The sequence below is a fragment of the Onychostruthus taczanowskii genome, unplaced genomic scaffold, assembly GCF_017590055.1.
Source record: "Onychostruthus taczanowskii isolate IOZ18803 unplaced genomic scaffold, ASM1759005v1 scaffold57, whole genome shotgun sequence".
In the NCBI taxonomy this organism is placed as follows: Eukaryota; Metazoa; Chordata; class Aves; order Passeriformes; family Passeridae; genus Onychostruthus; species Onychostruthus taczanowskii.
The window spans coordinates 4696956-4718090 of record NW_024503346.1 but is presented as its reverse complement, the minus strand read 5'-3'; the positions used below and the strand labels follow the sequence as shown (position 1 = coordinate 4718090).

At 48.4% G+C, this 21135-nt stretch overlaps 2 protein-coding genes across 3 annotated transcripts; one reads left to right on the top strand and one right to left on the bottom strand.

Moving 5' to 3' along the window:
- The first annotated feature begins 465 nt into the window (after positions 1–465).
- Positions 466–6233, top strand: PSMA7 (proteasome 20S subunit alpha 7). The gene is made up of 7 exons (XM_041417801.1): positions 466–621; positions 1900–2026; positions 2849–2973; positions 4287–4409; positions 4755–4874; positions 5569–5631; positions 5890–6233. The coding sequence occupies exons 1-7, from the start codon at positions 526–528 to the stop codon at positions 5980–5982; spliced, it is 747 nt and encodes a 248-aa protein (XP_041273735.1). The 5' UTR covers positions 466–525; the 3' UTR covers positions 5983–6233.
- A 1780-nt stretch (positions 6234–8013) lies between these two features.
- Positions 8014–19697, bottom strand: LSM14B (LSM family member 14B). Of its 2 annotated transcripts, none has more exons than XM_041417838.1 (10): positions 19500–19697; positions 15217–15380; positions 14732–14867; positions 14159–14275; positions 12196–12366; positions 11994–12074; positions 10844–11005; positions 10518–10671; positions 9651–9830; positions 8014–9311 (listed from the first exon to the last, which is right to left on the bottom strand). In XM_041417838.1, exons 1-9 carry the CDS (start codon positions 19618–19620, stop codon positions 9659–9661), a joined length of 1278 nt encoding a protein of 425 aa, XP_041273772.1. In that variant the 5' UTR covers positions 19621–19697; the 3' UTR covers positions 8014–9311; positions 9651–9658. The 2 variants fall into 2 exon arrangements, with proteins under 2 accessions (XP_041273772.1, XP_041273773.1); XM_041417839.1 differs by having other exon boundaries at positions 11994–12071.
- Between the last annotated feature and the right edge of the window lie 1438 nt (positions 19698–21135).

The window sequence follows — 21135 nt, the reverse complement described above, 5'->3', positions numbered from 1 at the left end:
ACGGTGACAGGGATGGAGCACCTCTGCTGCCAGGAAAGGCTGGGAGAATCGGGGCTGTTCACCCTGGCGTCGGGGTGGCCCGATTGTGCCTCTCCAGTACCTCAAGGGGACTCACAGCAAGGATGGGGCAAGGCTCCCACAAGAGAGTGAAGTGGCAGGACAAGGGGAATGGGTTCAAATTGAAAAGAGAAGGTTTAGGTTAGATATTAGGAGAATCTTCCCTGCGAGGGCGGCGAGGCCCTGGTGCTCAGAGAAGCTGCGGTTGCCCTATGCCTAGAAATGTGGCACACGGGGCTGGGAGCACCCTGGGATAGTGGGAGGTGTCCCTGCTCAGGCACGGGCTGATTTTTGGGGTCCCTTCCATCCCGAACCCCTCTGGATTCCCTGCGCGGGGCGTGCGCCGAGCGCGGGGCGTGCCGGGCGCTGCGCAGCGTGCGCCGAGTGCGTACGCCAAGTGCGCAGCGCAGGAGCGCAGCGGCTCCGCCCCCGGCCCGCCCGGATGACGGTGCGGGTTCTGCCGGAGCCATGAGCTACGACCGCGCCATCACCGTCTTCTCCCCGGACGGGCACCTCTTCCAGGTGGAGTACGCGCAGGAGGCGGTCAAGAAGGGCTCCACCGCGGTGAGTCGGCGGCCGCGGGGCTGGCGGGGCGGCGGGGCGGAGCGGGGCCCGCGGCGGGGCCCGGCGGGGCCTGCGCCGCGCTGCGCGCCCGGCCTGGCGGGCCCGGGAGGCCGCGGGGGCCGCTGCACCGCGACCCCTGAGGGGCACCCCTGGGGCTGCCCCCGGCCCATCGCTTCCTGCGGGGCTCCGGCCTTGTGGCAGGCCCGGGGGGATCCTCTCCTGGCCTGCGGATTGTGGTGTTTTGTGTTTGTGCTCAGATTCCCAACGCGATGGGAAACTCGTCGGTGAAAGCCCTTAGGAGCACATTGCTTCTCCCGGCTTCCAGTGGTCCCAGGCTTTTGCTCGATGAAAGTTTTATTTCATTTAGGGGAGGAGGAAAAAAGTGCTAATTTGCAAATATCTTTGTATTAGTGATTGTAATAAGTTCTAGCAATAGGAAGTTTTAATTTTAAAAAGTTATAACTGTATTAGTAGTTGTAGTATGTTTTAGTTACCCAAAAGAGAATTTAGTATCTTTGGGATGGGAATGAATGTAACAAGATTTATTACCAAATAGATTCCTCGTTTTTTTCAGAAATTAAAAATACTGTAAAAGTGGAGGCAGCATGCAGTATAACCACCCATCTTATCTCGTGTTGAGTTTAACATTTTTGGAAGCATTTGGAACATTCCCATCCCTCTGTGAGAATGTGGGAATGAAGGGGAAGGGTTAAGGGTTCTTTTCCTCAGTGATGTGCTGATTCCCATTTGGAACATGCTGATTCCCATCCCTCTGAGAATGTGGGAATGAAGGGGAAGGGTTAAGGGTTCTTTTCCTCAGTGATGTTGGAAGAGGTGTATTCAAGGTACGAATTAGGACATTAAGGCAGCTGCAGACAGAACATTTTGGCAGCTGTAGGTGTTACTTGGCCTGATCTTCAGTGCCTTGGCTCTGAGTTGGGCAGTGCCACTGGACTAGTGGGGTTTGCCGTGGCTGTGGAAACACTGATGGTGCTGTTGGAGAAAAGAGTTTGTAGGAGGAGCCTGTGTCTGAGGAGCCACAGGGATTTGGGTTGGTATAAACTGATGATGAAACTGCACCCTGAAATGCATTGCCATTTTTGTTACATCAGTCCTGCCTCTGGGTTGAGTGGGAAATAAAATCCTGACTTCAAGCTGAGGTAATGGTTACAGTGTGGGGGTTTGTGCTTGGTTACTGCTCACTTGAGTGAAGTCTGCAGCTGTCAGGATTTTTGGACCTGGGTTAACTTCTTTACTTCTTCTTTTCATGCACGGAAGGTTGGAGTAAGAGGGAAGGATATTGTTGTCCTTGGCGTGGAGAAGAAATCAGTGGCAAAGCTGCAGGATGAGAGAACTGTCAGGAAGATCTGTGCCCTGGATGACAATGTCTGCATGGCCTTTGCAGGTACACGGTGCCTTCAGGGCTTTTGGCAGTTACTGGGGCACCTTTGGGGGTGTTTGTGGAACCTGAGAACCCAAAATGCAGGGTGTAACTGGCTGAGAACTGTGGGAAGCACAGTATTTCCATGGTAGCTTATTCTTTTTTTTTTTAATATAGAGAAATAGTGTGTCAGTGTCAATAATACTTTTAAGGGGAGATCTGATTTACCTGACTAAAACAGCAGGGTTTAGGTTCAGTGTGCAGGAATGAGAGACTCAGTTCTTCCTCCTGCCTTGCTCCCTTAGCCAGGGTCTGGGATATGTGCAGGGGTGTTCACAAACTTGAGGAAAAAATCTCTAATAAAAACAAGGCTGTAAGTAAAAAATGGCAGCATTAGCTAAAAAGTAAATAATAATAATAATAAAATAATAATGAAATTTCTTTAAAATTTTTTTTTTAAAGGGTCACACTTTTGTCAGCTAATATCTGCTGTAGCCTCATTAACTAGATGAGGTTTGCTGGGCAGATGAAACTGGACTGCATGAGGAGTCATGTGTGTGAGAATAAGCATGGCAAATCAGCTGGGATATGGAATGCTGTCAGTAATATTCCCATTACAGAATTGTGTGTGTCGCTTAACTCACAAACATGGAAGCTGTAAACTAAACCCTTTAATTATTTTTGTGCATATTTTTGTGCCTTAGCCACTTTCTGCTGCCTTACAAATGCTCGTGCCCAGCAAACCTGAGAGTTTGAGCTCTGCTTTGATTTTCCCTGACCCCGTGGGCCTTTTAGGGCCAGGTTGTGAGGTTTTCTCATGACTCTGAGGCCCCTGTGTCGTTCCAGGGCTGACAGCTGATGCCAGGATAGTCATCAACAGAGCTCGGGTGGAGTGCCAGAGCCACAGGCTCACTGTGGAGGATCCTGTCACTGTGGAGTACATCACACGCTACATTGCCAGCCTGAAGCAGGTACCTGGGGCTGCACACAGCTGCTGGGGATGTGTCCTGACCTGACAGATGTGTTTTATGTGCTCTTGTGCTAGCCTGGCTTATGTATAATGTACAGTTAGCTGTGTACCATGTGGGACTCGAGTGTCACACGTGTAGCATGAACCACACGTTGTGTAGCATGGAATATCTGACATTTCCTCAAGCTGTGCAAATGTCTGTGCTCTGGCCTCACTTTTACCACTACCTGGTAAAAAACACATTGTGGGTTTTTATTGGGAATGGAAAAAAATGAGTGAGTGCTGTTTGATTTGAGTTTTTTCCCCCAAGATAAAGCAGCTAGTGCTTGCAAGGCCTGCACAGTTCCATGTGTCATGTCATCAGGAACACCCTGCTCATCTCACTCCCAGAACAGAGGGCCTAGGTTACTGTCTTTTCTTCGTGGCTCCTGGTAGTTTTTCCTCCTACACAGCCATTGCAGGGATGGGTAAGAGGGGAGCAAATTGGTGCTCCCAGTATTTAGTATGTTTTGTGTTTGATAGTCATGAATTTAGAATGAATTGCAGCATCAAAATATGCCCAGCTGCGTTCTGTGAGAAAATTACTCATTTGCCAGTGTATTAAACTGATTTTCAGCCACCAGTGAGAATTAGAGAAAATTTAATTTACTTATGCACTGATGTGTTGGAGCAGTGGTGATGATAATAATGTGATTCTTGTAATAATCACTGGTCTGTCAGAGCAAGGCACCACTTGCAAGTTTCACTTTGTTCCTTTATCCAATCTCACATTTCTGTCTGTCTTTCTGGCAATTTCACCATTTCTCTCACACTGTTGCAAAGATCACTGTTGCCCAGCCCCTGCTGCCGTGGTGCTGTGGATGTGAGCCCCCCTGCCCCTGGTGGGGGACATGGCAGTGACTTTGCTGGCAGTGTCCCAGGAGGGCTGTGACATGGCTCCAGTGTAACCTGCTCGCAGCAGGAGCTGCCACCATTTCCTGTGCAACCAGTGCAAATCATTGGTGCAAACGGTGCTCAGGTGTGCTCATGGTATTTTTTGGCACTCTGGTGCTACAGTGGGGCTTGCAGAGCTGGCTCTGGTGCCTCAGCACCACTCGGCAGGAGGGGAGGTGCTTCTGAAGCTGTGACCGGGTGTAGGAACAGGGCTGGACAGGAAGCACCGCTCACCTGCCTGCCTTGGGGGCTCCGTGAGATACAGAGTCCTGACTAACGAGGCAGCCAAAGCATTCCAGGTGGCTCTTGTGGTTGTCACTGCAGCAGAGGGCTCTGCAGCCTAGCAGTGCTCAGCAGTGCCTGAGTGTCCTTTGTGCTCAGAGGTACACGCAGAGCAACGGCCGCAGGCCCTTCGGCATCTCCGCCCTCATCGTCGGCTTCGACTTCGACGGGACCCCCCGGCTGTACCAGACTGACCCCTCTGGCACCTACCATGCTTGGAAGGTGAGTGCCTTCAGTCCCTGGTGGAAGTGGAATATTGGTGAGGTAATGTCTCCTTTAAAGTGGGATTGGGGTAGAGGAGATCTCGCTGGCCAGATGGTGCTGTCCCACAGCTGCAAAAGTCCTTAATGATCAAATGTACTGAGAGTGGCCATCTGCAGTTCAGCTTTCCTTGGGAAGTCTTGTCCTGCTTTCAAAAAAAACCCAAAACCAACCCACCTGTGCCAGATAACTGTCCTTGTGTGTGACAGATTATGCAATTGTACAACTTTGTGTTTCTTTCTTACTCTGCAAATGAAATCTTTTCTAAACTCCCATTCATTTTCTTTTTCCCCTTAATGTTTCCAGGCTAATGCCATTGGCAGAGGAGCCAAATCTGTGCGTGAGTTCCTGGAGAAGAACTACACCGATGAGGCCATTGAAACGGATGATCTGACTATTAAACTTGTCATCAAGGCTCTTCTCGAGGTGAGGCTGTTTCACATCTCTTCTGTGGCTTTTCACTGTCCAGATTCACTTCTTAGGTGTGAATATGGGAAAATACTTGTGGGTGTCCCAAGGAAGTACTGCAAAGGATCTGTGAGAGCTGTTTGCTGTGGGTATTGGATTGAATTCAAGGTTCAGAATAATTGGGGTAACAATTTCCATAGTTTACACAGAGCTTACCAGCAGCTCTGAGGAGGAACACAGACTTCAGTTCTGGGTGTTAACACAAATGCACGAGAGAGGTGCTTTGCAAAGGATCTGTGAGAGCTGTTTACTGTAGGCTGTGGGTGTTGGATTGAATTCAAGGTTCAGAATAATTGGGGTAACAATTTCCATAGTTTACACAGAGCTTACCAGCAGCTCTGAGGAGGAACACAGACTTCAGTTCTGGGTGTTAACACAAATGCACGAGAGAGGTGCTAAAGCACATGCTGAGTATTTATTTTTTTGATTGAAGTTTAAGATACAGAAAACAGCACAAGTCAGGTGGTGGGGCTGAGGTGTTCTCCATCTGCCCAGGGCACTGGCACCATTGTGAAGACCCTTTTGAGAGTTAGTGCTGCTGGTGTTGAGAGCTTAAGAGCTAAGGAGTGAAATACATCTATCCACATCTATTCTCCTTCTAAGGAGACCTGAGAGGGGTCAGGCTCCTAAAGCTTCCCTCTGCCTCATGCAGGTGGTGCAGTCTGGTGGGAAGAACATCGAGCTGGCGGTCATGAGACGGGAGCAGCCGCTGAAGGTGAGGCTGTTGTTTGCTTCTCTCCCCTTGAGCCTGTCTCTGATACTGTCCTTGTTGATCTGCCTGAAGTTAATCTCACATTTTGCACTGACAAATACTTCAGTTTATTCTTAGTAGCCAAGGAATGTTGTTGTGTCTGCAGCAGGTACCTGCTTTCAGATAAACAGCAGTTCTTCCCATGGCAGAAATTAGAATCACTTCCATGAATGTCTCCTAAGTTTATTGGTATCCTGAGGGTCACCCATGTTTCTGTTTTAGATCCTAAACCCTGAAGAAATTGAGAAGTATGTGGCTGAAATTGAAAAGGAAAAGGAAGAAAATGAAAAGAAAAAACAGAAGAAAACATCATGATGAATGAAATGCACCTGCTTAGCTGCTTCTTTTTAATTCGAGAGATGGGTTATTCTGTATAGACATGTAGGCATTCCAGTTACTCATACTGTGCTCTCTTGAGGTCTACAATAAACCTATTGATTTTTTTTTAAAGCTGTTATTTAAAAAAAAAAAACCTGTCTGTTCCTTGGATTTTAATTACCCAGGATGATCTGGTTGGCTACAGAACAGCAGCAGTGACCCATTAAAGGACAGAGACTTTGCTTGCATTTTTTTCCCTGGACACTTCACTTTGTTTAATGGTTCTTTTCTGCACTCTCTCAGCATGTCCCTATTTTTTTTTTTACTTTAAGCAGTTGTTTTGGGAGGTTGTGTTATGCTCTCAACATAACTAATGTGGAGTTGGGGTTTTTATTCCCTAACGGGCATCTTTCAAGGTGAAGAGGCTGGCTCTGCCTTGCAGCAGCCTGTGACAGAGGTGTGTGTTGTACTGCTGAAGGACAGCACAGAGATGGGGGCTGTTTTGGGGGTCAGCATGGGACTGTGCTGCTGCAGGGAAATGCTCAGGGCAAGGTGCATGGCCTGGTGCTTCCAAGTCTGGTTCAGAGTAAAGCACTGCTGGTGTGGTTCCCAGGGGGGATTTGTGCACCAGGAACTAAACAATAGCTACAGCAAATGTTACATACAACAGAGTTGTAGCTCCTCCGCTTTCTCCTCTGGTATTTGCCCTCTCTACCTCTTACCCCAGCAGTTGGTTTGAGCTGTTTCCTCATTTCAGAGGAGTCTCAGGCCCCTCCCTACCTGAGCTCACTCTCAGGTCTCAGTACTTGAAGCAATAGGTACAATAGGTACAGGTGCTCCTTTATTGAAAAGTTTCCCCATTTGTATCCACCAAGGGGGTAGAGCCAAAGTGCCCTTCAGTCTGCTCCTGCACACCCAGAGAGGCTGTGACAGGGTCAGAGCAGGACTGGGGTGGCAGCAGGCACAGCAAGGACTGAATGTGGCCCAGAAGCCTGCAAGGGACAGCCCTGGTACTCCAGCCCCTGCTCAGGACACTGAGGGACTCCAGGGATGCTCCAAGCAGCAGAGCTGAGTGCTGGGCTCACACAGCCAGGAGCTGTTTACAGGGAGATGCTGCCCAGCAAAGTGTGGGCAGAGGATCCCACAGGAGTCAAGGACAGGGAAGCAGCAGTGCTGCTGCTCAGGGACACATCAGAGCACATGAGCCAGAGGAAGCGTGGTCCCGAACACCAGGGAAATGTATCAGCCCTTGGGCTGGAATGCTGAAGTCAAAAAAGCTGCACTTGGTTGTCTGCTCAAGCCACAATTGTTCCCACACACTGGAACGTTCCATGGGGAAGCTGACAGGGCTGCAGCTGAGCCCACAGTGCTCCCGGGGAAGAAGGGCTCACAGGTAACAAGCCCTGGGGCTGAGCCACAGCCACCAGCCCCCTCTGCCCCTGGACAGCAGGAGCCAGGCCAGCACTTGGCTCAGAGGCTGGGCCACACACTTCAGCAGTGGCAAGGATGTGCTTATGCCTGGGATCTGGAGCTTTACTGTGGAAACAAGGGAATCGATCCCACTCAACTGAAAAGGCACAGCTATGTGTGAATAGTGGTGATTACACAGGAGCAGTGAGGATTTCTCCTCCCATCCTCTGCCAGGGCAGTGCAATTCCATCTCCACACTTAGAGCCACACTGGCTGCTTTGCCAGCAGAAAAAGCAGAGGCAGAGCAGCTCTGAGTGAGGCGTTTCAGCTCACCCCAGCTCCGAGGTGTGAGCCAGGGCCTGCAGCAGCAGCTCCTGGGGAGCCCCAGGGCCTCCCTCTGCAAGGCTGGAGTAACATAACCCTCATCAGGCTGAGTCCCAACACGGGAACCAGGGCCTGGATTTGGGTGTTTCAGCCTTTTTCCAATACTGTGTAACACTTCCAAGTTTGCCAGAGCTCTGCAGCCAGGTTTTCTCCAGCTTGGATGGGAGCCCTGCAAGGACAGGTGCCAGAGGAGGCGTAGGGAGTGATGTTGTGGAGCTATGTACAGAACAGAGGTGGAGGGAAACATTAAACATTTACATGTTTATTATAATTACAATTTACATTACTCCAAAGAGCAGCCCCACTGCTATGTTCTAATTCTCAGCAATAAAGTCCTACAAAAATAAATCCAAGCTTTTACAGTAACCTAGGTCAATGCATAACTAAAAAAACTTGAGCTATGTAAGGGGTTCAGTCATCAAGGTGCTTTTTCAACGAAATTCCCTACCAACCAAAAACAGGACACATGCCTATAGCAATTTAACCCACCTATTTCATGCAAACAAAGGTAACCCCTCCCTCCCAGCCCTCTCCCCACATACAGATTTTTAAAAACAAAAGAAAAACAACTAAACTATTTACAGTATGGGGGTATAGAGGAAAGAAATTAAACATGCCCATCTGTTAAGCTTCATTATATGGTCTCCCATCCCTAGCTGAATGAAAACACTCCAAAGAGTTCCACCACAGTCTACAGAGTACAGAGAACTGTTTGCATTTGCTGCTGCCTCCAGCGAGGTACAAACCGAGGCAAACAAGTCAGAGCTTCAGGTCTCCTTCCCAGACAGTCACTACTGCCAAAAACTCTGCACATGAGTGGGGACAGTCACTGCTCCCATCCCACGTGGTGTCCCCACGCTCCAGCCAGGAGCTCCAAGCCCCAGGCACTCCCAGCACCCTGCAGCTCAAGGCAGAGCCACGGTCCTGTGGTACCTCCAGCCCAGCAGCAGCCCACAAACAGCTGTACAGTCAGAAACACTACTACATGATCAACACTCCAGTATTCCCAAGTGACAATATACACAACTCCTCAGCACCAGGAATCCATTTCTCCAGATACCAAGTGCTACTTCACACCTGCTGCCAAGATCCGTGAGACCAGCAGCACCAAACGATCCATTTGGTTACTCAGAACAAACAAATTATAGCTGGTTTATTTCAAGTGAGCTTTGGTTCCGTGTTAAAACAGCATGATTTCTCTTCTCCAGGGTTCAGAAAAGGAGTCTGACTTTGAGCTTAGACTATAGCAGCCTTGAGAGACCCAGAAAGAAGAACCGTGTAAGTTAGTCTGCACTTGAAAAACACAAAAAGAAAAGACACCCTGAAGAAGGTACCCCTGAACACATTCCCTCTTCCAAAAAATATTCCAGCAGACAGTGGCTGGTCCAAAGTAAGTCCAAAATATAAGCAGTAGTACATGAAATTCTGTCGCTTGAGCTGAGACAGTAAACAATATGAACCATTTTCCCACGTTAGTGCAGCAGTTGGTTGTTTTCTTTCTATATACAGTTTCATCCTCTCAGGAGATGAACCTATTCAGAAAAAAGGTAGAATTAGATTTGATATTATGGGGCTCTTCTCCCAAGAAGAAAAATAGCAAAGCTCACACCCATGTATCAGCTGAAATGCTTAATTAGAAACCAAAACTGCTTGCTTGAGCTGAGCCTTTGACAGGTGAGACCAAAAAATCAACATGTTAAACCACCCCTATCTCCTTCTACCATTTAGAAATATCAATCAGATCCAATAAGGAACAATTCTTGATATATCCATGACACTGGAGGGCGAAACAGGCTGCACAGACAGTCCAGGCAAGGATTAAGAGACAAACCTGGCTCAGAGAGAGTATTTACTCTTGCTAGAGCACTTGCCTCTGAAGTTACACTCTGCCAGTACCAGCTCTGTGAGTGGTTTGGTTTCTCCTCGCTGCTCCACTCCCCCTTCCACCTCGGAATCCACCTCGAAAGCTGCGGCCGCGAAGGAACCGTCCAGACACTCCAAACGTCTCTGTATTGAGCTTCCTCTCCTCGGCCCACGTGGTGCGCCTGGAACTGAGCAAGGCCGAGCTCAGCTTGAGCACAAACGTTACAGAACCAGCAGCTCACGTAGAGAGGAAGCCTCTCACCCCTGATTTTGTTGAGCTGCACTGCAACAAGCAGCAGCTGCAGTGTACCTGCTCTAACCCAACTCCTCTGCAGCCACACCGCAGAGCCAAGGGAACCCCTCAGCTGACACTAGAGGGATGTCTCATTTCTCCAGGCACTTGAGAGCATCAGTGGTGGCAGTGAAAGCTGAAGCTTTTCCTTCATATTCCCAGCATTTAACCTAAAGCATTTCCACAGCCAGAGCTGACCTCTCCGCCCCACCTCCAGGCTTAGCTCACTCCTGTCTGCCAGCTGCACCTTCAGTACAGCATGACCCTGATGCCTCCTCTCCCACAAGCCAGATAAGGGATTTGTTTAAAATCAGTGGGTTCAAAGTCAGTACTGGGAAACCGAAATGGAAACTCCTCTATCATAGTTTAGGCAAGTGTATCATATCAGCTGAAATGCTTTTTGTTTGATCCCACTGTATGAAGCTTGGTTCACATCACTTGTGAGCCACCAAATGCATGGCAATATTCCCTGTCTGAAGGGTATTCTAAAATTTTTAAATAATCAAACCATGTCACATAGATTATGTCTGAAATTGTATGGCTAAAATTTCATTTAAAAACCAAGCTTTTAAAAAACACTTACCTAGATTTCAGTTCTGAAGAAATGTTGTCAAAGAAAGACTTGGATTTATCATAATAGCAGTTGGGCCCCAGCAGGTCCTCCTCCGCGTTACCATCATTGTTTTGGGTTGCCACTCCAGGGTCCCCTTTTTCTTCCCCCGTCTCTGCTTTGTCATCTGAAGATAAAGAAATGTATTACACCTCCTTGAGGCACACACTGCAGAGCCATCTGTTCCTCTTGCTCCCTCAAACAAGATTTGAGAGGTAATCATACAGTTTTTCAGAACCAGTTTGTCTATGCAGAGTTTACTACTAGCTCAACAATTCATATTTAATGAAGGCACAAACCTTTAAAGTTCAGTTTCTTCTTGAATTCTTTATCAAGCTCCTCTCTGTTGAACTGTGCATTTGCACTTTCAAAGTCAAAGTCACCTTCAAACTTTATTGTATTTTCCTTCACAGTAGTTGGTCTGTTTTGTCCTCTAGAACGGTTTCTGGTTCTCCTGTTTCCTGAAAGCAGGAGAGTTTAAACACTTGGTAACGCACAGGGAGGTTACATGACTTGCTCAAGACCAGAGGAAACCAGGGATAGAACTCGGGAGTTTCTGGCTTCCAGTCCTGTGGTTAGGCCACACCTCTTTGAAAGCAACTTCTGATTTTGGCTGTAGAAGACACATTACAGCAACACTTTAACTTTCTGAGCAGCATTCCTGGATGTCAGTCTTACCACTAAGAGTGCACCCAACTTCCCTGCCAGTGTACAGAGAGGAAGTCAGGACAAGCACTACAGCAAGAAAAGCTGAGGGAGGTGGGGAAAATTATCTGCCTGCTCTTCACCTGCAAACACAGCACTGTAATCAGCCTAAAACTCATCTTGATGGCAAAGAGGAGGTCTCAGAAAATCCAGCAAAAGACTCATCTACCCACAAAGGGAGCTTGTACTCTGTCTAGTTTCTGGTTTCCAACTGAGATGCTATCAACTTCTTTTTGGAAAAGCTATAACCCAGTCTACACACAATTTAATTTGAAGACCTGAGAGTCTGAAGTGTTGTTTCCTGTCCTTTCTCATTTTATTTGGGCAGAAACCTCTTTGAATTACACTTTCTTCTGGCCCATGCTCGCACTGCCACTTTGAAATAAGAATTCTGCTCTATGGAGGTGAGTGTTCCATAGTTCCTCTCTGTTATAAAACCACTGGAAAGTCTCAAACAGGCTGCCTCTCCCAGTAAATATACTTGAGGTTTCAGAGAAATCCAGTTGCTGCTGCCAAGTCACAGCATTGATTTTTATGACATACCTTTAACTTTTCTAGAAAAGGCGCTAGAACTCTGTCCCTGGAATGTTCTGAACTTCTGCGACTCCAGAAGCTGTTTTGTTAAGGAAACATCTCTGGATGCCCAAAGCTTTCTCCCAGTCTTCTGTCAGTTAATCCTTCACTGAAGTTACCACCACTTGCCTTCACAGGCTGTTGAGACTGTTTAGCGCCAGCTTAACCTACCCGATCTTCTCCTTTGAGGTCTTCTGTTTTCATCATTCACCTGTCCTTGGGTTTGCACAGGTGCTGCCTGAACTGTATCTACTGAACAAGAAGGATAAACTTTAAAGGAGCACAAGAACAATCCCCAGCCAGCTCAGGGCAGCAGTGCACCTTGGAAGGCTGCTCCAGCCCGGCACTCAGGGCTGAAGCGGTGCGTACGTACCGCTCGCTTTGCTGTTGGCCTGCGGGACCTGCCGGGCGCTGCGCGGAATCCCCGGAGTCACCTTCACTGGGGGCAGCTTTTGGGAATTCATGCTGTCAACTGGGCCTGTCTGGACAGCCTGCTCTACCATGGGGCTTTTGCGGACTGGGTGAACAGAGGGAAAGCCAGCACCTGGAAAAAATCCCAATGACTAAGTGCCTCTCAGAAAATGAGCCAACAGCATTCAAACCCTGCCCACTTCTAGGGAGAAACCTTTTGGTTAAGAATGACTCAAAGCCTTGAGTGTGCATCTTTACAGGCTAATTTTAAGTGGCACCAGGTAAGGCACCACTGCCATACAAGTCATGGCTCTCACATCCAGAGCCTCAGTTTCAGGAAATATACCCATATATTTCTTAAATCAAGTTAGACAAACATTAAACAACCAAGCCAAGTCAGTCGCTCAGACAGTTTACACCAAAATCTAATTTCTACATTATGCAGGATTTTACTTTACATGATAACTTTAAATCTGAAACAAAAATTCATCATTTTGAAACTGCTCAAGAAAGTTACCCCACTTTGTCAAAAAGGTTTTGCAGCAAAAGCTTAAGCACCTCAGCTATATCCCCTTTTGTAAGCCGCTTTTAGAAGTCCTTCAACTTCATTGCTTATTGTTAGAGCTTTCAGACAAAGAAAACCTGAAACCAGACCAGGATCTCAAAGTTACCCTTTTAAATTCCTTCTTGGTCAAGGCCAAAGTGTTACCAAGACTTCTGTTGCTCTTCCATCCAGGCTTATTTATTCACACTACAAAACATGTAAATACTTTTCATGGTTTGGTATACCTTACACCAATTATATTAAAAAGTGACAGTCTTCAGTACTCAGAAGAAACACTGCATTCTAGCTTTAATTAGAAGGTTTGGAGTACTACAGGTTCATGTAGTTATGCATAAGAACTGCTTGGAAGCAAACTTTAACTGAATATATTAAAAGAGCAAGAAAAGTGAAAAGCTGAAGAGTTCACACAAACCAAGCCACTGACACTTCTGGGTCACCCAAGTCCAACATGAGATATACCCAGTAGGTTACACCATGCAGGTTCCCAGCTATTGTACACCTGGAAAACTTGCAAGGAAGACAGACATACCCTAAGGATTATTGAGTAGGACAAAGCTGATGTGCAAGTTTAACATAAGAAAGTCTCAAAGTTTAGCCAGAATATTGGGAAACTATGTACAGAGAGATGGCCAAAAGCAGAGAGTAAGTAAAAAGCTTCATGCCAACACAAGCATACATGCTTAAGCTAAAACCAGATGAAACTAATTATGTTTAAATGCAGGCTGCACCTGGTCACCCTGCTCTGAGGAAGGTCAGTCAAGTATCTCAACCTTCTTTAAAGGTTTTACACATAGAAGCAAGCACCCAGAACCGTGTTATGTCTGCTGCTCAGGACTCAGGGATTGCTTACTGTTAGTCATGCTTTACTAACTGGGAGTCTGGACAAGGTGCAATGCCCCATCATGCATGAAATCTACCCTGATGTTTCCTCGATTACAGAACATACAACCGAACTTTTGATCAGCCTAAGTCTTCAACCACAAGGCCACCCACAATTTAGGCAGTGTGTTTTTTTTTCCAGGAAAGGCTGACCAATTCCTCACCCAAACCCTGTGGTGACACATGTTCCTGGACAGGATGCAGCACATGAGCATCTCTAAACTTCATCCTTCTCCTGATACTTACACAAGAGGATCCACTGTCCTGGACTTTTCCTTTCTCCTGTCTCTCTAATTGATACTTCTAGGACAGGAGGAATCACACTTCATGTAATGGAAGGCAAAAAAAAGCTGAGAACAAACTAGTTCTACTGGCATTACCCATATAAGCACTATCATTTTAGGAGGGGTTAACAAGAACAGAGTGTTTGCAAGTGCCATGCAGTTCTTCCAAATATTTGGAGTCCTCAAACTGCTGTTACCCTTGGAAGAGAGCTGATGGGGCTCTGAAGACATGTCAGGCTCTGAAACAGGTTGTGGAGACGGAGAAGAACTAGGGCTGGAAGCAGCTGCTGATGCTGGAGGGCTTACCAATTTCTCTAAAGAGATAGAGGGAAGAAGAGAGAGCAGAGATACATGGATAAGATACAAGGTAGTGAAACATCTGAAGGACTTGGAAAGAGATACAAGATTCTCTAGAACAGCATTAGAGCAGCTTATTTACAGTCTTCTCTGGAAATACAAGTTCTTTTTACATGTGATGTGAGGTGTGTTAGGTTAAAAATGAACTGGCCTCAACTGTCAGGTATTCCCATTAATTTCAGAAAGAAACTTCAGCTATTTAGTTTGTTTCTTTCGTGTGTGTGTGTGCACATGCAAGTGAAACATAAGCCTCTTTGCAGTAAAACCATTGCACAAAGTTGTGAGCTGCTTATTCACTGCTCCTTGCAGCCTGACACTTGGCAAGGAGTTTGGTGTTAGTTACTGTTATTTGCTTTCACAGCAGCTGCATACAAGACCATCCCTTTATTCTAGCAAGTAAAGTTTGTACTTACCTAAACCTAAGGAAGCTGCATACTGCTGGCTAAGCAAAGAGCTGGCAGCAAGCTGGCTGTAAGGTGGCATACCTCTAAACGGGCTGTAAGGCACATGTGGCTGAAAGGATGATGTAGAGGCAGAGCCCAGTGAAGACTGTAACAAGACAAAGTACATTTCCATTTACAGTGTCCAAGAGGCAGCTTGCTTTGGCAGTGATTCTTTATTGCATGTATAGCATTACTAAAGCTTAAGTAAATTCTGAGAAGGGTTAGTTTACCTCTTTATGATTTTCCTGCATTCTCAGCTAGCTCTGGCTTTTGTTGACTGAAGTCTTAATGCTGCTGCTACTTTAAGCATTACAACAAAATTCAGGATGCTTTAAATAATCTGAAGATGCCTGGAGGCACTGATTGCCTTCATTTCTATAAGTTTTTACCAAATGCAGTCCCTTCAACACCAGTGTTTTATCTCAGCTTTTTATCAAGACTTCAGGCTAACTTACTTGGACAATGGCAGGATCTTGTGGCAGAGTATGCTGAGCTTTTGGAGGTTCACAGACAGTGATGTCTTTGATGTCACTTCCTCGAAAAATAATGTACTCATAGATTTCTTCTCTGGGAGGAGCCGGTCTGTCCGTGGGCCGGTCCTCGGTCCCGAAGGATCGCACTGGAGCACGGAAACGGTGACATTAGTGCAGCACTGCCACTGCAGCACTGTGCAAGCTCAGATTCATGCAATCAACAAGCACTCCTTCAACACTTGCCATTTGTAACAACAACAGCAGCTACTTCCAGAACCCTCAATCTCCTTCTCACACACATCTGCTCCCTCAAATGCCAACTTTTTCAGCAGCCTGTGTAAACAGTTTTGTTTACATCAAGCTGTGAAGGTAAAGACCATAGACCAGCTGGAGTGAAGAATCCTACTGCAAACCCAAGGACTTCCCCACAGCGCTGTACTCTCCTTCCCTCCCCAGCAGCTGTCCCAGTCAGGCATTCAGCTCCAGGCAACTGCACCACACCCAGGGGAGGCCCCTGAAGCAGCAGGGGGAAATTACAGAAGGCTTTAGAGCCCAAATCTGCACCTCTGGTTTCATACATTTATTATGCAGATAGAGGTGATTTTATCAATGATAAAAACTTGCTATTAAAATTCCCTCTCTGCTCCAATGTCACTGTTTTTATGATTAATGTGACTACAAAGCAAGCCATCAGTGATAAATCTAACTGCTTAGGAGGCTTTACGGAGTGCCAGCTACCAAAATACTTGAACAGACACTAACCAGCAATGTCACACATCAGAGTGGAAAAAAAAAAAAACCACTTCAGCTGACTGTGGCCACTACTAGGTAGAAGCATAAATTAATTTGAGCCATTTAGGAAGAAGAGGTCGGACAGGATTATTGGCACAGGAAAACAGACAGCACAGTTCCATCAGGCACTGACAGGTAAAAGCCTGACATTTCAGCCACAAGTTACAGAACTCCCAAGTTCACTGGTGTGGCTGCTTTCTGTCTTTGAGACACTCCCAGTTCAGATGAGTACCAGCACATACTGGCTTGAAGCACATTTTCTGCCAATGGAAGAACTCTGTACTGGACTCCCTCAACTGCTCCTAGCAGGTTATCACAGAAGCACTGAAACACCTCCACCAGGACATGCCACTCTTCCTGTCACACAGATGGAGACATCACATCTTCCCAGGAAAAAGAACACCAAAAGTGGATGCACTGAGCATCCCCAGTACACCATGTTGCTTCTAACTCACAAGGAATGTTGGCAGCCATAGCCAGGGATACTCAAGAGTCCTGTTCCAGGGTGTATGCACATGGCTTACCTCACACCAGGCAGCACTTAGTGCCACAAACGGCCTTCAGCCCTGTTAGCATACAGGTGAGCTCCCAAGGAGCAGGTGAATGCCAGAATGTCCCTATCACTGCTCAGCACCTCATTTGCACCTAGCAGGAAGGGGATCTTCACTGGTACAAGGACAAACTGCCAGTCATTTCCTTTCAATGGCCATCTTCCATGAATTCCCAGGGTAAATAACCTCTCCAAGTTATTTTAGATCTCCAGCTGCTGCTTGATCATATTACAGCTGTAACCCAGTCAACCAGAAGCAGATTATAAACTGAAAGCAATGCTTGTAGCCTTTTGGACATGAACCGTACCACTAATCTCTCTGTTCAAAATTAGATTATTACAGCTCACGGCAAGATGTACTAAAGGTATCCAGGGCTCCTGCAGGCTCCACAGCTAACTTGGAAAGCCCATCAACTTCCACATGGACAAACACATGACCTGTAAAGCCCAAAGCTACCCAGGCAGCCTCTCAGTTGGCTGGTCCCAAGGTTTCTAACAAGAAAGGTGGAAAACCAAGTCCTTGCTGTAGACAAAACAGGGCTGTAGGAGTTGAGCTTGCCTGTCCCTGCACCTCAGGTGTTTAATTGTTTCTGGCACTGCACAAAATGCAGTTTAAAGTTGCTGTGGAGGTGGGAAGGGCTGTCTCCCATGAAGTTACTGACTATTGCTTACAGATGAACAGGAAATCAATCCCACAACACTGCAGCTCCTGGTTTACAACACAGCTCCTACTCGTGTAGGGCTAAGCTCTGAAGGGGCAGGAAGCACAGCGAGACTGACTGGAAAGCAGAGCTTACATGGATATTTTTTGTTCCAAAACTCCAATTTCTTGAGACTTTTACTTAAGGGTCAGTAAGTTCCTGACAGGACACCAGTAGGCTTAAACTTTCTTTGTTTGCAATTTAAGTTTAGCCTCTAACAAAACAGACAACTTTCTTGTAGTGATTAATTAAGCCCATGGAATTTCCAGCATTTAAGATTCTCTGCACGTATTGAGGTTTAACAAATATAAATCAATTGAAATCAGCCTGGCTTCAAGTGAGAGGCTGAACCAGATTTCCTGAGGTCTCTTTCAATTTAAATATTTTTGCACATGGAAGTGTTTAAACAGTGGCATCCAGGGTTTAACAACAATTTACCTGGACAGCACGTCAGTAATTCATGGCCCTTCTAATGCCTCAGAGATCAAGTGTTTTAAACCACCGACACCACACAGGGGGTTGATACTGCCGTGACTAACTTCAACATTGTTGCTAAACTTGTAATTCTGACACTAATTTTGCTTTGCTATAAAGTCTCTAAATTTGAAAACCCTCTCCGAGCTACAAGGAAAAGCAGGGTTTGCCATGTAAAGTTTATAGAACAGCTCTTTAGGTGGGGAAAAATGTATTCCCCACCTACTGCAACAACCACTTAGGCATTCCAGTTCATCAAAATTGAACACTGAGAAACCAATTAATACAAGAACTGCCAGAAATCTTATCCACAGCATATACTTACTCACATCATAAAGCACTTTAATCACACATGCCTTTGAAACACACCAACTCTAAAGTAGCAAGTGCAATGTGTAAGGCAGGACTACGTAAGGAGCCATTTCTACTTGCTGCTGGGTCAAGGTGATCAGAAATCTTATCCAGAGCACACACTTACATCATAAAGCACTTTAATCACACATGCCTTTGAAACACACCAACTCTAAAGTAGCAAGTGCAATGTGTAAGGCAGGACTACGTAAGGAGCCATTTCTACTTGCTGCTGGGTCAAGGTGAAGACCTTCCTGCACCTACAGGAGAGGAGCTGCATCCTTCCAGCAACCTCTGAAGTACTTTGAGCCAAGCACTAACATAAACAGCTCCATTTAAATTAACGTGCATTTCAATAAACGGCTACATTCCTAGAGGAAAAGAGAATTTGAGAAAATTCGCATTTTTAACTTCAGAAGACACTCTAATGGGTGCTAAATAATGTCCAGCATCATATAAACATCATTATGCTGGGTAAACACCGGGGCACAGGCTGCCTTGAGGGTAGTTGTGAATCTGGCAAGTCAGTGCCTCCTGCCAGCAGAGCCTTTCAAAACAAAAGGTGTTTGTTTTGTGGACAGCCCCGACGGCTGGCTGCAGGCAATGAAGAACGTGAGAACTTCCCAGAAACAGGAAGGACAAAACTCAGGGAAAGAAAACGCCGATGCACATTAGCTGAAGTAGCCAAGATGGACTTGAAAAGCAGTACAGGAGTAAGTTCATGTTTGAGGGACTAAACAAGACAGGACAGGTTTTACTGAGACGAAATACAGGAGTTCCCAGCACAGGTGACAACTGAACCCAAATGACACTGTTTCAAAGATAATGATCAGTATTTCTACAGGGAAACAAAACCTAAAGCCTCGCTGAGGAGCCAGCAAGATCGGCGAGCCAGACCCACGTGCAGGTGGCCCACAGCGCCCGGTGCAGCAGCTCCCACCCTCCTCACCTGAGCAGAGTCCAGTTATCGATCACGGAAGGAACAAAGACACAACAACAGCAACTGTTTTCCTCAGCGCCGGCCTGGGGCCCTCCTCGAGCCGAACACCGACACACAGCCGAGCGAGGGGCACCGAACCACGCACAGCCGTGCCGAGCGTCACCTCCCCGCGTCTGACAATGGCAAGGGGAGCCAGCGCTGCCGGCTGCCCGGGAATTCCCGGGGAGAGCCGAGGGCTGCTCAGCATCCCGGGCCCTGCCCGCCCCTCCGGCGCGGCTCCGTGCTGACTCACGGAGAGCAGCAGCGCTCCGGACCCGGGGCTCCAGCCCCGCCGCAGCCCCGCGGGGCGGGCGGGCCCCGGGCGCGCTCATTGTTCGCGGCACGGCGGCCCCCGCCGCGTCCCCTCAGCCAGCGCCGGCCTAGGCCCGCCCGCGCCCCCCACAGGGCCCCGCCTCACCCTTGGCCAGCGCCACGGTGGAGTTCTCGGTGTCGATGGTGTAGAGGATGCCCTCATAGCGGATCTGCGCCTTGGAGATCAGGCTGATCTTGCTGCCGATGTAGGGGGTCCCCGAACTCATGGCGGCGGCGGAGCCGGGGGAGGGGAGGGGGGTCCCAGAGCCGCGCGGAGCCGCCGCGCCGCCCACGCGCACTGCGGAGCCGGGACCCCGCCGCGCGCGCCTTATATAGGGCGGAGGGAGACGGGCCGGGGGAAGGCGGAGGGGGGCGTGATGCGCTACCGCGCATGCGCCGCGCGCTATTGACCAGACGGGAGAGACGGGGTCAGACGGGGAGGGGCGGAGCGGGGGGGAACACCCGGGGCCCGCGTCACGTGACCAGCGCGGGCGAGGGTGCCACGTGCGCCGCGGGGCGGGGCGGGGCCGGAGCGCGCGCACTCCGCTTCCCGCGCTGCCGCGGCTGAGGGGAGCGCGCGGGGCGGGGGCGCTGAGGGCGGCTCTGTGGCACCGGGGCTGCGCCGCTGCCCCTCGTGTGGCACCGCCCGCGGGTCACTGCCCCTCGCCTCGGTGTCATTGCCCCTCGCCGCTGTGGCAGAGCTGCTGTCACGCAGCGCGCGGAGGAGGAGATCATCGCCTTCCCGTCATGGAACAGCCATGGCTGCCTCTGCCCAAGCCCCTTCTCCCTCCGGTGCCGCGGTTGGTGCTGGGTGCCCGCCGGGCGCTGCTCTGTGCGGGTCGCCCTGCGCCTTTGTTCTGCTGGCCCGGCTCGGCTCGGCTCGGGTCACCCCGTGCCAGGCTGCAGCTGGAGGACGGGGCCGCTCCGTGCGGCGTCTCCCGGGAGCCCTGCGGGTCAGTGAGAGACAAGCGGCAGCATCTGGCAGGCTCGGCCGCGGAGCTGAAATCGCTCACCAGCGACAGGGTGCACCGGCAGCAGGCTGGGCAGTTGCATTTCGGGCAGCGGGTCAGAGCGCACAGATCTCGCTAATTTGTGTGGATCGAATGAGATCCAAGCCCAGCAGCCGGGGACAATGCAGCGGGAGCCATTGTGTGAGTGCGGGGAGCTTCGCTGGAGCTGCAGGCGCCCGTGCCGTGGTTCCATGTCTGCCTTCCATCGGCGAGAGCAGCCCACAGCTTCACCCCGCACACCATGGCTCGGAGAGCTGTTCTCCCCAGGCTGTCTGCCCTGTGACCTCGTGTGTTTTATGGTGCTACTCTTCGTGCTGTTTTTACAGCCTGAAGAGCAGATCTCCCCTGCCTGAACAGGGCAGATGCTTCCTTTCCACTCGTACATATGTGCAGTCTTCTCCTTGTTAAATTGTTCTAGCGTAGAGGTCCTGAAAAATATAAAGTAAAAAAACCCCAAAACATATTAATTGGAAAAGTAGTAATTTTGAATGAGAAGCTCAGCCCTTAAAGTGAACCTTTTTTGATTTTTAGCTCAGCCCTAAATACAACTTACAGAGGGAAAGCAGAGATTCCTTTTTTATTGCAGTAAACAGTGCCCTTTAGTGGGCAAATTGGTGGTTAGAAACTTCCCTAAAGAAAAAGCACCTCTAGTTCCTCTGTATGAGGAGTGTCTAGATTTGAGTGTAGAAAAGATCAAATGGAGAAATAATAGGGAAAGAAATAATAGAAAAA